Source organism: Bacillus rossius, chromosome 1 (genome assembly GCF_032445375.1).
Source record: "Bacillus rossius redtenbacheri isolate Brsri chromosome 1, Brsri_v3, whole genome shotgun sequence".
Taxonomy (NCBI): Eukaryota; Metazoa; Arthropoda; class Insecta; order Phasmatodea; family Bacillidae; genus Bacillus; species Bacillus rossius.
This window is the reverse complement of record NC_086330.1, coordinates 43,651,427-43,667,111: the sequence shown is the minus strand read 5'-3', so window position 1 is coordinate 43,667,111 and position 15,685 is coordinate 43,651,427. Positions and strand designations below refer to the sequence as shown.

General features: G+C 39.9%; 1 protein-coding gene across 1 annotated transcript in view; it reads right to left on the bottom strand.

Annotated features, from left to right (window-relative positions):
* Nucleotides 1-11,652: 11,652 nt before the first annotated feature.
* LOC134535320 (uncharacterized) overlaps nucleotides 11,653-15,685 on the bottom strand; it is a 93,892-nt gene continuing 89,859 nt past the window's right edge. The window contains exon 8 of the mRNA XM_063374390.1: nucleotides 11,653-13,373. Coding sequence (XP_063230460.1) covers nucleotides 13,184-13,373 — 190 coding nt within the window. The 3' untranslated portion in view covers nucleotides 11,653-13,183. The remainder of the gene's footprint in view (nucleotides 13,374-15,685) is intronic.

Genomic DNA, 15,685 nt, shown 5'->3' with positions numbered 1-15,685 from the left:
AGTTTGCATAGAAAGATTATGTTCAGATACCCTAACGTCGTACCAGCTTAGAAATAAGCTACCAAATACAGAGAACTCAGGCCAAGTTTTGATACTACACCATCATTACTGAATTCTCAATGGTTAAAACTACCGGTAATAGCTCTATTTGTAGTAGATCATGTTCTTCGGCCACTCAAGACTTCTGGGTAGATCGGTGGATGGTCGCAGGAACTTGTAGAAAGGGACGCTGTAAGAGAGTTCTAATCGACTACGACTGCCGTAGGCTATGATTCAGTGACTGGATCGGCGATACAAAATGGTCCTGAAAACGTGGTACAAGGAAAGTTCTCACCACGAGATGACAGGAATCAGATGTAGAAGTCATGAAACGCCTCGTATGTCATGGTAAGGCGTATACCCTGTATTCTGAGGTAGATGAACACAGAATTCTCCTATCTGAATACTCTGCTAACACTGTAGTAGGCCTATTTAACTATCGTGGTTGCCACTAACTTCTTGTTTCCATTGCGGGCACCAGGTTTTTGGCGACACATCGCAAGGAAACACATCCAACTACGTAAGGATGGAAAGTCACAACTAAAGATTTCTGAAACTCCAGGAACACCACGAACAACAGTAGCTAGTATTACCCAGAAATATAAAACTAGTTCGTCTGCAATTATTAAACCATGAAGCATTCAACCAAGGAAGCTAACACCATGAGAAGAAAAAATAATTGTGCGATGGTGCAGCAAAACCCTAATGTTTTTGGTACTGCACTTTGATCTGATGGTATGGGGAAGAACATTCAACAGTCTAAGATGGGCGCTGTACATACCGAGATGGACTAGTGGGATGCAAATGCTGTAAGAAACCCTTTATAAGGAAAAAAAAAAATTTAAAACAGTACGCTATAAGTCACTGCAATTTTGGAGGCTGGTGTCATTTACTGATAAATGCAAATTCTTTTTATCTGATTCATCGGGCAAACAAAGAACATGGAAAAAGAACAACAAGCTCCAGTGAAAGATCCTGCAGACTATAGTCAAGTAGGTATAGGGATGTATGTCAGCAGCTGGATCAGGTAGTTATCATCAATAAGATGGAGCATCTAAATATATTAAAGCAGTATCTGAGGCATACCTACAGAATGACAGTAGAAGAATAATTTTGTAACCACCAGTATATTGTCCTATATCTTAACTCCAGACAATCTTACTGAACATCTGAATTCATCAGCCATTCTAGCACTTTTGTTTCTAGTGTTCCTTTTTTTAACATTGCAAATTGTTGTGCAGAAGATAATCTGTCACATGGAAACTTTGTACCAGCAATTAAGATTATACTTAATTTACTCTCTGGCTGCTATCACATGTGAGGAAGGTAGGGCACATCCAATGTGTTGGTTTCAATTAGGAGGGTTCAGGTGATGTGAGGTCAACTGACTGATGGAAGTTAGTGATGGACACGTCACGTTATTCCTCCCCACCTTCAATATTTTTCTCTGCAGATCCTAATGTTCTTACTCATGGCATATCTGCACATGTTATCACCTTCAACCTTCAGCTAGACAAAAACAAAAACCTTGAATGGAGCAAATATGGTTGAGGGAATAATTTGTGTCAAGAAAACACACACCATCAGCAAAACCCACATATGAAAATAGAATCACAAACCCACTTAAAATTGAACATGTATCACATCGTGGTAGGCAAATATAAACTACTAATATCACGGCCACAAAGACCTGAAAATTGAAAGCTAAATTATCAAACACGTTAATGATTATGCCAGCCACTGTTAGTTCAAACAGATCTGTATTCTTTCTATAGGCAAATTACCTGGAATATCACACTGTTAGAATGATAAAACACTACAATTACTACTGGGTACATGAATGTTGAAGAATAAAATCTGTAGGTTTAAAAATTAGTTACTAGCAATCTTGTATTGCCTGCCCCAACATCTCTTATTGTCAAATTTATTTTTAATTATCACATCAGATTTCTTTCACTCAAGTTTCCTTAAGATGTTTCAGCAAAACCATGTTGTATATAGTATGGATGAGGATATTTGGTGACTCAGGTTGGCAACATAGACCGATGCGTCACTCAGTCAGTCGAGCATCAGCCGCCGCCATGTCCGCGTGGTCTATACATAACAGTTGGCGACGAGGTTAAAACGGATAACAATTTCGTGTACAATATGGCCTTAATCGGAGCCATCGGAGAGTTCGCGCCCGAGAAAGAATCGTGGAATTCTTATCGCGAACGGTTACAGTTTTATTTTATCGCGAACACTATCACGGAGGATGAGGCCAAGCGGGCAGTGTTTTATACCGTGTGCGGCGCCGATTTGTACGGGCTGGTGACGTCGCTAGTATCACCAAAGTCGACCGCGTCGGTTTCCTTGATGGACGTCTTCACCATATTAAATAATCACTTTCACCCGAAGCCTAGTGAAATTGTGGAAACTTTTAAGTTTTTGAAGCGCGATCAGAAAGATGGGGAGACGATCGCCGTGTACATAGCAGAGCTTCGAAGGCTGAGTACACACTGCAATTTCTCGGACCTCGACCGAATGCTTCGTGACCGGCTCGTTTGCGGCGTAAGGGATAAATCAGTGCAACAGGCTCTCCTCGTTAAAGAGAAACTAACCTTGAAAGAAGCAGTGGATATTGCGATGGCAACAGAGGCGACTGGACAGAACATGGCGGACTTGAGAGACAGTACAATAGTGGAAGAGAGTGTACACAAAGTGAACAATGGCGTGTCAAGATATTCAAAACCGGCGGGTTCGGTTAAGTCGAACACTATATCACTGGGAAGACAAAGGGAAGCGATAAGGAAGGGAAGAGACAACGAGAACCAGCTATGTTGGCGCTGTAATGGGCAGCACGCAGCAGACACGTGCCGACATTGGAACACTGTATGCCGGTTCTGTAAAAAGAGGGGACACATTGAGCGGGCTTGTATCACAAAAAAAAAGCATGAGGGAGTTTCGAAAACAAACGACCTAGCGCAACGAGAAGTGGCACAGGAAGTACAGCATTTTGAAGAGGATTGTTCGGAAGGTGCTGCCACGCAATATACGCTGTACAATATGCGGGAACAACAGCCCAGGAAACCGTGGTGTGTGGAAGTGTTGCTGGATGGGAAATCAGCGATGATGGAAGTTGACACGGGGGCAGGTCGATCGATTATCAGCGGGAGAACTTACAAGGCCCTGTGGCCTCAGGAACCTCCACTGACAAGGAAGGACATGTTATTACGCACCTGGTCCAGCGAATATCTACAGGTGATGGGGGTTATGGAAGTTGCTGTACAACTGAAGGGGCGTGAGTCAGCGGTACTCCTAGAGTTGGTAGTGGTGGAAGGACAAGGGCCGAATTTGCTGGGACGAGATTGGTTTGCACCTCTGGGAATTAAGTTAGTGGGGGTGAACAAGGTTAGGGAAGACTTGGCAGCAGGGATTGTTAGGGAGTTTCCGGATGTGTTTAAGGCAGATAAGCTGGGAAAATATGTAGGACCACAAGTGACAATAACAGTTCCACCAGAATGTGACCCTGTGTTTAAAAAGAGCCGGCCAATACCATTTGCTTTGAGAGACAAGGTGAGCCAGGAAATAGATAGGTTAGTGCAGCGTGGAGTGTATGAACCAGTGGACTTTTCGGGTTGGGCGACTCCAGTCATACCCATTTTGAAGAAAGACGGGTCCATTCGGCTTTGCGGGAACTATAAGGGCACTGTAAACAGCGTGTGTGACACTAGTGTGTACCCATTGCCCACTGTCAGTGAAGCACTAGCAGTACTAGAGGGAGGACAGCTGTTCTCAAAACTGGATCTGGAGGAAGCATATTTGCAGGTAACTGTAGATGAGGGCACAGCAAAATTGCTTACGGTAAATACCATGAAGGGGTTGTTCAAGGTTAAGAGATTACCATTTGGCATAAGTAGTGGTCCAGCGATATTCCAGCGGTTGATGGACACCTTGCTTGCTGGCATACCTGGTACAGTAGTATTACTTGATGATATATTAATATCCGGAGGAGGTGACAATGAGCACTGGAGTCGTGTCCGTGAAGTCCTGGGATGGTTGCAAAGTGCAGGGCTTAGGTTAAAGAGTGAAAAATGTGTTTGGGGGGTGGATTCAGTTGTTTTCCTGGGACACAGAATTGACAAGATGGGTATCCATCCACTTTCAAGTAAGGTTGAAGCAGTTCACGATGCGCCAGAACCTAGTAACAAAAAAGAGCTCCAGGCATTTTTGGGTCTCTTGAATTTTTATGAGAGATTTCTTTGTCACAAAGCAGATGTATTAGAGCCTCTTCACAGACTGCTGGATGCCAACACTCCATGGTGCTGGACAGATGCACACGCAAGGGCGTTTGAAGAGGCCAAGCAGCTTTTACGATCGGAGCAAGTCTTGATACACTATGACCTAAACAAACCCTTAGTTTTAACATGTGATGCATCTGAGTATGGGGTAGGGGCGGTGCTGGCCCATGATCTGGGTAATGGGACGGAAGCTCCAATCGCATTTGGGTCTAGGACACTACAAAAGAGCAAACGAAACTACGCGCAGGTGGACAAAGAGGCCTTGGCTGTCATTTTTGGGGTGTCCAAATTTAAACAATATTTGATCGGAAGACAGTTCAAGATTGTGACTGACCATAAGCCACTCTTGCGCCTTCTCCATCCCAAGCAGCCCGTTCCAGATACCATTTCACCGCGATTGTTGAGATGGAGTTTGATGTTAGGAATGTATGATTTTGAACTAGAATTCAGACCAGGGACCCAAATACAGCATGCTGATGCCCTTAGCAGATTGCCTCTGCAGTCACCTGCATTCCCAGTTCCAGGTCCCAGTGAAATTCTCATGCTGGAAGAAGCGGGGGAAGTGTTTGTCGATCCACAGACAATAGCAAGAGAGACTGGGAAGGATCATTTACTGTGCAAGGTGTTGACATATACACAAAATGGATGGCCAGATCAAGTGACAGAGGAGATGCAGCCCTATGTTCGACGGAAGCTGGAACTGTCTGTTCACAAGGAGTGTTTGTTGTGGGGATCCAGGGTAGTAATCCCACCACAGTTACGGACAGAGGTGATGAGCATGCTTCATGCAAACCATGATGGGGTGGTGCATATGAAAGCGTTGGCAAGGAGTTACTTTTGGTGGCCAAAACTAGATGCTGCAATTGAACAGGTTGTGAAGGAATGCAAAAGTTGTCAGCAGTGTCAAAATAATCCACCTAAGGTTAAAGCAGTAGCCTGGCCCACAGCTGACAAACCATGGTCTCGATTGCACATAGATTTTGCGGGACCATTTCAAGGAGCTAATTTTCTCATTGTAGTCGATGCGTATTCCAAGTGGCCAGAGGTCAGGCAAGTGGGAAGTATGACTGCAACAGCCGTAATTCAAGAATTACGAGACATATTCAGTTATCATGGACTGCCAGACACTGTGGTGGCAGATAATGGGACAGCCTTCCGATCCCAAGAGATGGCACAGTTTTTAAAAAATAATGGCATTGACATGGTTTTCGCACCACCCTATCATCCTTCGAGTAATGGGTTGGCGGAGAGGACGGTGCAAACTTTCAAGGTGAAACTCCGTAAACTGGTATTGGGTGACTGGCGAACTCGAATAGCACGGACGCTGTTGGCATGGCGCACTACGCCAAGACAAGGGGAAAATAACACTTGGAAAACTCCCGCGGAGTTGTTGATGGGGCGATCATTACAGACAGCTTTGACAAAACTCCATCCAGCAACAGGTACAGTTCAGAGAAGTCAGGCGGACAATACGGTAGCAACGCGGGTTCGACACTTCAGAGAAGGTGAGGCAGTGTGGCTGCGGAATTATAGAAGAGTCCCAAAGTGGATACCAGGCTGGATCTCTGGGGTAGAAGGGTTGCTGATATATGGGGTCAACGATGAGCAAGGAGGCTTACACAGGAGGCACGTCGATCAGTTACGTCGAAGAAGTAGCCAGCCAGACAGGGGACAGTGTCCTGGGGAGGCAGTGTCCTGTAGGGAGCAGACGTTTTTGCAGCGGACACACCAGTTTGCATCCGGAGTTCGCCCCAGCAGTGAAGGTACGCAGCAGCCAGCAGCGGCGGCCATAACAGCAGCAGAACCAACTGGCGAACGGGGTCGGACGACTGCAGATGAGTCCACAGCGGCAGCAGGGACACCCGTAAAATCAGCTTCCGAGATGCCTGGATATGGAAACAGCCCGGGGATCTCCCAAGGATCTCCTCCATTCAGGGGTTTTCCTTCCAGTTCTGTACTAGGCCGTACTCAGGACAGGTCCTCGAGGAGACATCGAGTGCCACCAAGAAAGTTAGATGATTACGTGACAAATTAAATGGGGGGAAGTGTTGTATATAGTATGGATGAGGATATTTGGTGACTCAGGTTGGCAACATAGACCGATGCGTCACTCAGTCAGTCGAGCATCAGCCGCCGCCATGTCCGCGTGGTCTATACATAACAACCATCCTTCAGAGAAGGGTAGGGTAATACCAACACTTTCAAGTTAAATTTAACTGGAAAAGTTAGCTTACACCTCAAACCTGCATCCACATCCATTACTTAATATTTAACACAGCATTAAACATTGTGGAAAAAAAAAACAATACATCATTAGAGACATGCAGTTTTGGGGTTTATTTTATAGCAAAATTCGTTGTTATTTACACTTAAAAGTGGTGTTATTTTTTAAATAGTTTTAGCACTATAAATTTAAAAAATTAAGCTAAGCATACCTTGAAATTTTGGACACATTCTTGCATTGTACAGTTGCACTAGCAGCAGTAATTTACAATCTAATTTACACATCACTTTCTACATACAGTAATTGAAAATATTTTAGTACTTAAACCAGCAAGAATAAAAATGAAGTCTCTAAAATAGTGACATAAACGCATGGGACAAAATCCTCAAACTTTAGCTCTCGAAAGCAAAAATAGCCATGATACACTAATTAGCCTCACTTAAATTTGTCCTGCGGTCTGTTAGGACTGTTATAGAGGACAAAAATTGTTCACAGTCAATGTTTGCAGAAGACATCCAGATGGCTTCAAGGCAGCTGGAAGCAAACAATGGTTGTGACAGCTTTACTACATTCAATGACTTCACTACGTCCACTGAATTGTCTGTTTCCATTTGTTTTGTAACAATGTCCTGAAGCTGACCAAAACCAGGTGTTAATTCGTCAGTGCTTATGGAGAAGAGACTGTGGACAGTTTTCAGTTTCTGCACCATTTCTGGGTTTAATTTAGCAACAAACTTTCCTGACCAAAAATTTCAATTGCTTCAAATCTCTTTCTACTTGGGTCAGTTGTCATGAGAGAGTTCAGTTTGGAAAGGGCTTGTGTTGCTGTTCTTGTGATGGACACTTTAGCTCCAGCAGCTTTAGCAGGGGGCATGTTAGACAAGGCTCTACTGGTTGCCTCAAAATAAATGCCACGAGTGATGTTTTCACATTTTTTTTTTATATCTTGCAGGTCTCCATATAGTGAATGGGCAGTTGGATACAAGGAACTTCAAGTTTCTTTATTAGCTCTACAAGGCTTTTGGCATGCTCTTTCAGAAAGACAGCTTGACAAAGAATGAGAGAAATGTCATTTTCTGTGAGTGGACACAGAAACTCAACCCCTGAATTTTGTGTTGCCTTTAGTTCATCAGTTTTGCAGAAATCAACAATGTCATGTATGTAGTCTGCTACATAAAAAATGCTGTTGAACCAGGAATTCCATCTAGTGACAACAGGAAGTGGGAACAATGGACGTTTCTCTCCATGCTTTTCTTCAAGAAAGTTAGCATACAAGTGCCTTCTTTTCCTGGTGTTGTTGAACACATTTTTTATTTTGCTCATAGCATTGTTCAACTCAGGCAACTCTTTCACCCAGACATTGCCAACAAGGTTTAACTTATGTGCCCAGCACTGCACATGCGTTAACTGGTCTCCAAGGATTACTTCAGGAGTACTAACAGCCTTGGTCATAACGAGCAGCATCGGTTACTACTGAGAGCACATCACCATACTGTACATCAGACCTGCCAACATTCAAATTTAAAAAATCGTGAGGTCCTCGATAAAAATTTTCAGGCCCATAAATACAGGTTAAATATAAAAAACAACAAATGAGAATCTTTAAATTTAAGTGATATACCTGTACACATGTTACATGGTCTCTGCTTCCAAATTTATTTCAACAATTTATAAGTTGTAGATTTAATTTAGTTGAACATAATTTAGTGCTGTCGTGTAGTGATCATGCAGGGCCGCAACTAAAAAAAGATGTAAAATAAAATTCTGCTCGTGTAACACTATTATCACTGTTCACAGCAAAATTAATTTTTTTATTGGAAGCAATACACTTCACGTGTTAGTTGTGTATTTTTGTAGCGACATGTTTCACAATGTCTCCTCCTCTTCCACTATGCAAGATAGAAAAATCATCACGGCACACGCTACAAAACGCAAAATTGCTTCCTTTACGTGACTCGAGTATTGATGGAAACTCGTTACTGTAAGCTTTCGTAAAACTTGTTTTGTAACTTTTACAAACAAAATCTTGGGGCCCCGAAAAATCGTGAGGAAACACTATTTTGGCGTGAGGGCATGAGACGGACCTTAAAATCGTGAGCCTCACACCAAAATCGTGAGAGTTGGCAGGTCTGTGTACATTGTACATTTTGAGTGAATCTAAAATTGTCCTCACAGTTTTTGTGGCACTAGCAGCTTCAAGAAAGTGAACTCCTGCAACAAATATTTCGGGTTTATCCTGTTGAAGATTCAGAATTCTAAATAAAACAACAAATACACACCTAACAATTTTATCTTTTGTTTCGTTGCCAACTACAAAGTATGTCAATTTTTTTGTCCTTTTAATGCAGTTTTGGAATCTTCAATTCTGCATTTGGCTATGTCGCCAACATATTTCTCACGGACTGTTCTCGCAAGTGGCAGGTCTCCAGCACCTTCGATGTATTTGTTCAGCCATGCCCTGATATCAGGATCATCAAGCTTTCAAGGGGTATATTTGCCTTTATAAAGGACTCTGTTGTTTCCTTTATAAATTCCAACTTTTTGTCTTTTTTTACATTATTTTTTGCTGTCTGAAATGCTGAATATATTGACTGGCGTTCAGTCGTACTAGATGAGCCTTGCAATGAAGAGACACGCTTCCTGTGTTTTTCACTGCCTACATGTTTTTCACATGAATCTTTCCTATTCCAAGAGACGGTGACATTGCAGTGACGACAAAAAAGTGTGGTTGAATCACTAGCAAAAAGTCAGTGTTGAGAAAATTCAGAGGCTCGCTGTTTTGCAGTTACCGGCACTTTAGGCATTTTAATAGGCCTAATGTTTTAGCGGAAGTTTAAATTGTACACCTTTAATTTGTTTCACAGACATTGAAAACTATCTGTAACAAAATTCAACCCGTTAAACTTTAACTTGCACACAACAGAATGTTACGAATTGTCACCGTGTTTGCATTTTAAATTTGGTATTTGGTTAATAAACATGGACACAATGAACAAACAACGCTTCGAGAAACAACCTGCTGTAAACTCCGTGATAATCAACTGTCCAGGCGAGCCGAATATCAAAATATATCGAACATACACACGACTGCTTGCTCGCGAGCGCGATCACACCATTTTGTTCAAGATCGATACTATATGTGCCATCAAACGACTTATTTCCGCAACGGAAAACTTGTGTACTGTGTATTGTTCGTCAACTTGCTATACACTGTGTGAGTAGTTAGCTTTGGTTTTTTTGTTGTTGTTACACGTTTGTTACTGTATTTACAAATTGAATTGCCGTGTTCGAATAAGAAAAATGTTCTGACTGTTCGCGCTATAATTCAAGGATTGCGCGTTATTATCCAAAATGTGAGCAATTCGCATTTATCTTAAAAATGTACTCAAATTCGCGTAAAAATTTGTTTTATCGCAATTGCAAAATATGCATGTCTCTATACATCATACACGATAACAATTATTCATTCCAACCAGATGCACAGCTTGAATTTTGTTTTCCAAAAGATAAAACACAATAATAAAGTATTTTGTTGTAATAGAAGTTTATATAGCTCATAAAAGCTTAAAGAAAATGGATGTAAATTTAATAATTGACTTTAAACCACTTTGTTGCTGATTCAGTCTTCTGCTAACAGTCATGCTCTGATCATATTTTTCGGCCAAGCCATATCTATGTTACCACTGCGACTACATTACATAGTCGCAAAGGAAAATTATTTTAAGTTGGACTATGATTAACTTAACTTAGGGGCTTCGAAAGTGCAATGATCAGAACTTTAATAACTTCTTCATAAGGTGCTAGAATGAAAACTATAGCAATACATAGTTTATTAAAATTTTCTCTAGAATGCAAATATTCTTGTGAAACCAGAAAAAAATTATTCAGATAGTTTTATTCAAATTACACATCAACATAACCTTTTAATTACCAAAAATTCTTGACCAGCGATAACCCCAAAGTCTCACTGACTATTACATTTTCCTTACCCCTTCACTTGCAGGCTTAGTCAGTGTCACATCGGTTGCTCTTGAAACAGCAGTGAGCTTTGATTCACACCAACCCTCCCCAACTAGTAAACGTTGACTCAACTAGTGTACCCATGAATTCATTTTTCTCTCTGTTAAAAGACAAATGTGTTGTTAAATCAAGAGAAGACACATCGAAATCAGTCAATTCCGTTCTTTCACCCTCAATCATTGTGTGCAAGAGCTGTGCAGTCAGGCAGCTGTAAGTATCAGTTTCCTCGTCAATTTCTGTGATTATATTCATTGAAATTATTGTACATGTGATCCCAGACAGTACATAAAATACAATGGCGTAGGATGACCTTTTGTGCGACTTATGTCTCTAATAAAATTAATTTTCACAATTTCTTATTTAATATTACATGTCAATAAGTAACCGACACTACTTTGCTTTCAAATCTGAAAACAAATTTTTAAGAGAATTATTGTTAGTAAGAATGCCATTTTGAAAACGTAGTCTGGATTTGCAATTAGCAGCTGGAATTGTTTGTACCACTTAGTCAACTTGTTTCAAAACTACGTATTTTGTTCATCTTCGTGCACTCCATAAGCACATATTCCTCTCTCTTTATTGTAGAGATGATTTGAATTAAATATGTCAAACCAATTATAGTAGTGATTGAGACATCCGTACAATTTAGCATTGTACCTACATAAAGCACTCACGATTATGCACCAACAATAGCAAAGGTTCGCGTGAGACATAAATGAAATGGTTAACGCTTGGAAAAAGAGCATTAGTTACAACCAAAACATAATAAGGAAGAGCGTGGAGGGGCAAAACCTGCTCTTCTTTCCACCATGGATGGGACAGGCCATAGGCGGGTATTTTTTTTACTGGTTCAGGTAAATTGGTACCCGATCCAGTAGATGTCCGATGATAACGGATCCAGTTTTCTGGATTGCAATCACTAGACACATGATTCAGTAAACAAACAACCAAACACAGCATTTATACATTGTACAATATGATTAACAATTATGTACTATTAATTTCCTGGCCACAAGTAAAAGTACATAAATTGTATGTACAAATTTAAGCCATTACATAAAGAGTCCAGGTAAAATAACTAACAACAAATTAACTGAAGTTGGGAGCTGCTATATTTCAGTAAAGATTATATTTTCAAACATGAACTCATTACATCACACAGAACGTTTGTTCATCTTCAAAGGTAAGTCTTACAAGCAATTAGCACTTCCAGATGTAAATATATTAATTATTCCTTCGAAAAATCCACTTAATTATATAAAAAGAGAATAAAAATACAATTCCAACTAAATTTCAATTAAATAATGCAGACAATTTTTCTTGCACTATTTTGCAGTCTAATTAAGTTTACAGTAAATGCTAATAATCTTGTATAACAAATACAATCATGCTGGAATTCTCTGTAACTCAGCATTACATGAAATGACAACCATAACAGAAGTGTTGAATTTTGTTCAGCAAATGACTGAAAATACTCAACAAAGTTACTTTGGAATAAGCATTATAACAACATGGTTCCACACAAATTTGTCAAGGAATTTCAATGGCATGAATTCGGGAAAATGTGTAATGTAAAATGTTTGCAAGCAGGGCCTACACTATAAAATTATCTAATAATTTACATTACTTCTATACCAAAGAAAGACCACCAATTTAATGTACATTGCATTCACAATCAGTTAATGCTTTAGACTCAGCACATGAAACAATTACAAGGAAACATTTATAGCAAAACATTAAAAATGTAAAGTAAGAAAACTGAAAACAGTATGTGTCTTTTTTAAAAATAAATATTCAAGATGTTTGGCTAAGAATGTTTCAAAGCAACTTTTTCACCTGTTGAGTTAGAAAAGTCAGACTTATTGTAAATGCACTTGCTTTACCGGCAATTCAGTCTGCAATAGTTCAGTGCCGCAGATTGAGGCTTATATACTGATTGAAAACCAGATCTACATAGAAAATCACATAGCAATAATCACATAAATTCTTGTACTTGAAAAAAACTAATGGTATTTCCCAACTCTAAAAGGAACTTTTAATTTTAAATAGGTAAGTAATAAATTCAGCTCCATTAAAGTAATATTTGGTCAGTACCTTATGTGGATTGGAAAAATCATGAAGCATGGAAAAACCTAATCCAAAAAACTTTAAAATAAGACTTACACATAAATAAATACTTATATACAGAAAATTTATACACTCTTAAATACAAACATCAGAGTACAAAAAAATGAAGAAACTAAAAATGTGTGTCAAGTGCCAAAGCGTTGTATTTATATAAATGCTGATAACTACAGCAACGAGATCTAAAAAATACGAAACCAAATCACAAAGAAACAGATACTGTGTACGTGTTCATTGAAAATGCATTTTTTTTCCTGTCACTTCTTAACTAAAGAGATGAGTGTTAAGTTTTTCGCGATTACACTGCACGACGGGATGAAGTAATGTAACAATCACTCGGCAAAGTCTTGATTAGAGCAGGCTCAAACGCACAGGGCCAGTCCAGTCTTTGCGATGGAAACAACAGTCACAGAGGAACGATATCGTCTCACAGTCCGTAGTGCTGGGGCCAGCCGAAGCCCCACGACCCGTGGCTGGTCGCCCAGCAGGCCGGATCCTAGCTGGTGCGTTGTCGCTTGGGCGCGCCGCCCCCGTCGTCACCGCCCCCTCCTGCCGACGGCGTGATGCTGTTGAAGATGTACTTCATCTGGCTCATGTACTGCATCACATCACGCACTTGTATCAGGGGCAGAACCTCGCTCGCGGACTGACACTTGCCCGCATCTTGCAGCACCTGCATCTGCTGCCTGCAACACACACACACACACCCACACTCGAATCACAACCAGGCAGAACAAGGATACTGGCCAGGGCCTAGTGTAAGGAACCAGCCCAGCATTAGCCTCTAGTGTTTTCAAGACACCATCACCACAATTCAAACCCACGTCCTCTCATCAATGTAAATCTGGTGGCCTACTACAGCACAACCTCAATCCACCACACTCCTACCAGCAACTGTGGGCAGCAAAGTACAGAGTGCAGGTATGGCCGTTAAGTGAGGCAGCCTGTGTTGCCTGACACAGGCAGAGTCTGCAGACCGCCAGGCAGCAGTCAAAGAATAGCCAACAATCGCCCCAACTCCTTTCCCTGTGCACGTCTGCAATATTTCAGTGCCAGCCTGGGAGCAAGTCAAGGAGATTAGGCATCATGTGGCTCTCTCTACAGAGAAGACTGATCTCAAAAACATTTTTGTCATTTTCAATGTGTTATGACCTACCGGACTCCAGGAGAACATTATACACATGGCCTCCTGGCCCTATAATACCCAGACTAAGACTAACACATATTTCATAAGTTGTACTAATTTCTTCAATTAGGTATTAAGAGTAGAAGAAATTTAGAATCAAATATTTTTTTTATTAAGACTTCCATTCCAAAGGACCCACATACATAATTTCAATTTATTTACCTCTTCACTTTACACGTAGTGCAAACAAGCAAATATCGCAAGATGTGTCCTCGGTGATGCCTTACCATCCTCCTTGTGTGGTGCCACTGATGCTACTGCTGAGGTGAGTCATGGCAGTTTCGTAATTTGTTGTTTCTTTGTATGGTATGAGGTGGATATACCATTAACGTAAATGTAAACATTATTTAACTTCTGTTTTCCAAATTATAGTTTTGACTCTCCACATTACATGTTAACTGCTTACTCCTTTTCTTTTGCCAAGACCAGGTTACCTTTTCCCTTGTAACCATATTCAGCTCTCGTTTTTATCAATATTTTTGAATGTGTTACTTTGTGTTTGTAACACTATAGCACAATTTTTGAATTCCTTGCTATTTTTTTTTTTTAGAAAGTTGATGATATTTGCTAGTTCTAGTCAATTGTTTATGTAATTTTTCTCATGCTGTTGTATCATAACTACGTGAATAAAACTGTAGAGTTTTTGTGGTTTATGATAGCTAATGTCGTTAATAATTTTCTTCATTTCACAGGGTTTATACTTCTCTGCTACCATGCTACCAGAGCACGGGCCCCTCTGCACTGTATTTACCAATATTTTGAATTTTTGCCACAATATTTTAATAGTCAGAATTGATATTAAAACTTTAATAAAAACATTTATTACAAAAGCTGTGGGGAACAAAGTACTGAGAATAATGACACAATTCCTTTTACATGGGTATCTACCAAAATTGAATTAATTAAAGGATTAGGATTTCACATCTCATCTACACTGATTGAAACTTAAGAGGAGATGAGATCAGAATGAAGCATTGACAATGAATGGATGAAGGAGGAAACATGATACTAAATGAAAACTCACCAGATCATGACAATTTCCACCATATGTCCCACATAAAATTCTGCTTCGTTTCTAATTCAAGCACCCCCTCCCCACCCCCCTTACAGCCTAAATTAGCATACATTAACAGTTCTTCATCCAGAATCACGAAGTAACTTGTTTTACCATAATTAATTTGTATGCAGGAACTAGGTATTAACCTAATTAAAATGTCATGTATTAGCTCCTCATTATACTTAACATGCAGAAATTCCAGCAACATATGTAAGCAATTAGCACCAACGAGGTAAAATATTATAGTGAAACAAAATTCATCCATGTATTGACCATTTTTTTGAGCATTAAAGGTATTTCCACTTTCATAAAAAAAAATAACTGTTTTAAACAAATGTAGATACTGGAAATTTTTTGTTGTCTTGAAATGTCAATAGTGAAACTTTGTAACTTGAAAAAAAAAAAATTAATAAAAGTGTTTCTTATGATTTGCTTTATGGTGAATAATCCACTTGGAAGTTATTTACAACTGTTTGTTTATTTGAGTAGTTATATTTGTATGTGTGCTTTCATATTTTTTATTTTATTTGTAAATGCATGATTACATAATTTTCTTTAGTATTTATATTATTGCAATGGTTCTTTATTTGAAAACGAGCGTGAAAAATACTCTGGATTTAGACGACGCACTGTTTTCATGTACCATAATTGGCTGGTTTTTTCTGTGTAATGTTGTTATTGGGTGGAGGTTTACATCACATGAAGCACCCTTTGTCCTTCCTCAGGAGGAAGGTGTTCAGGTCATGTGTCGTGTT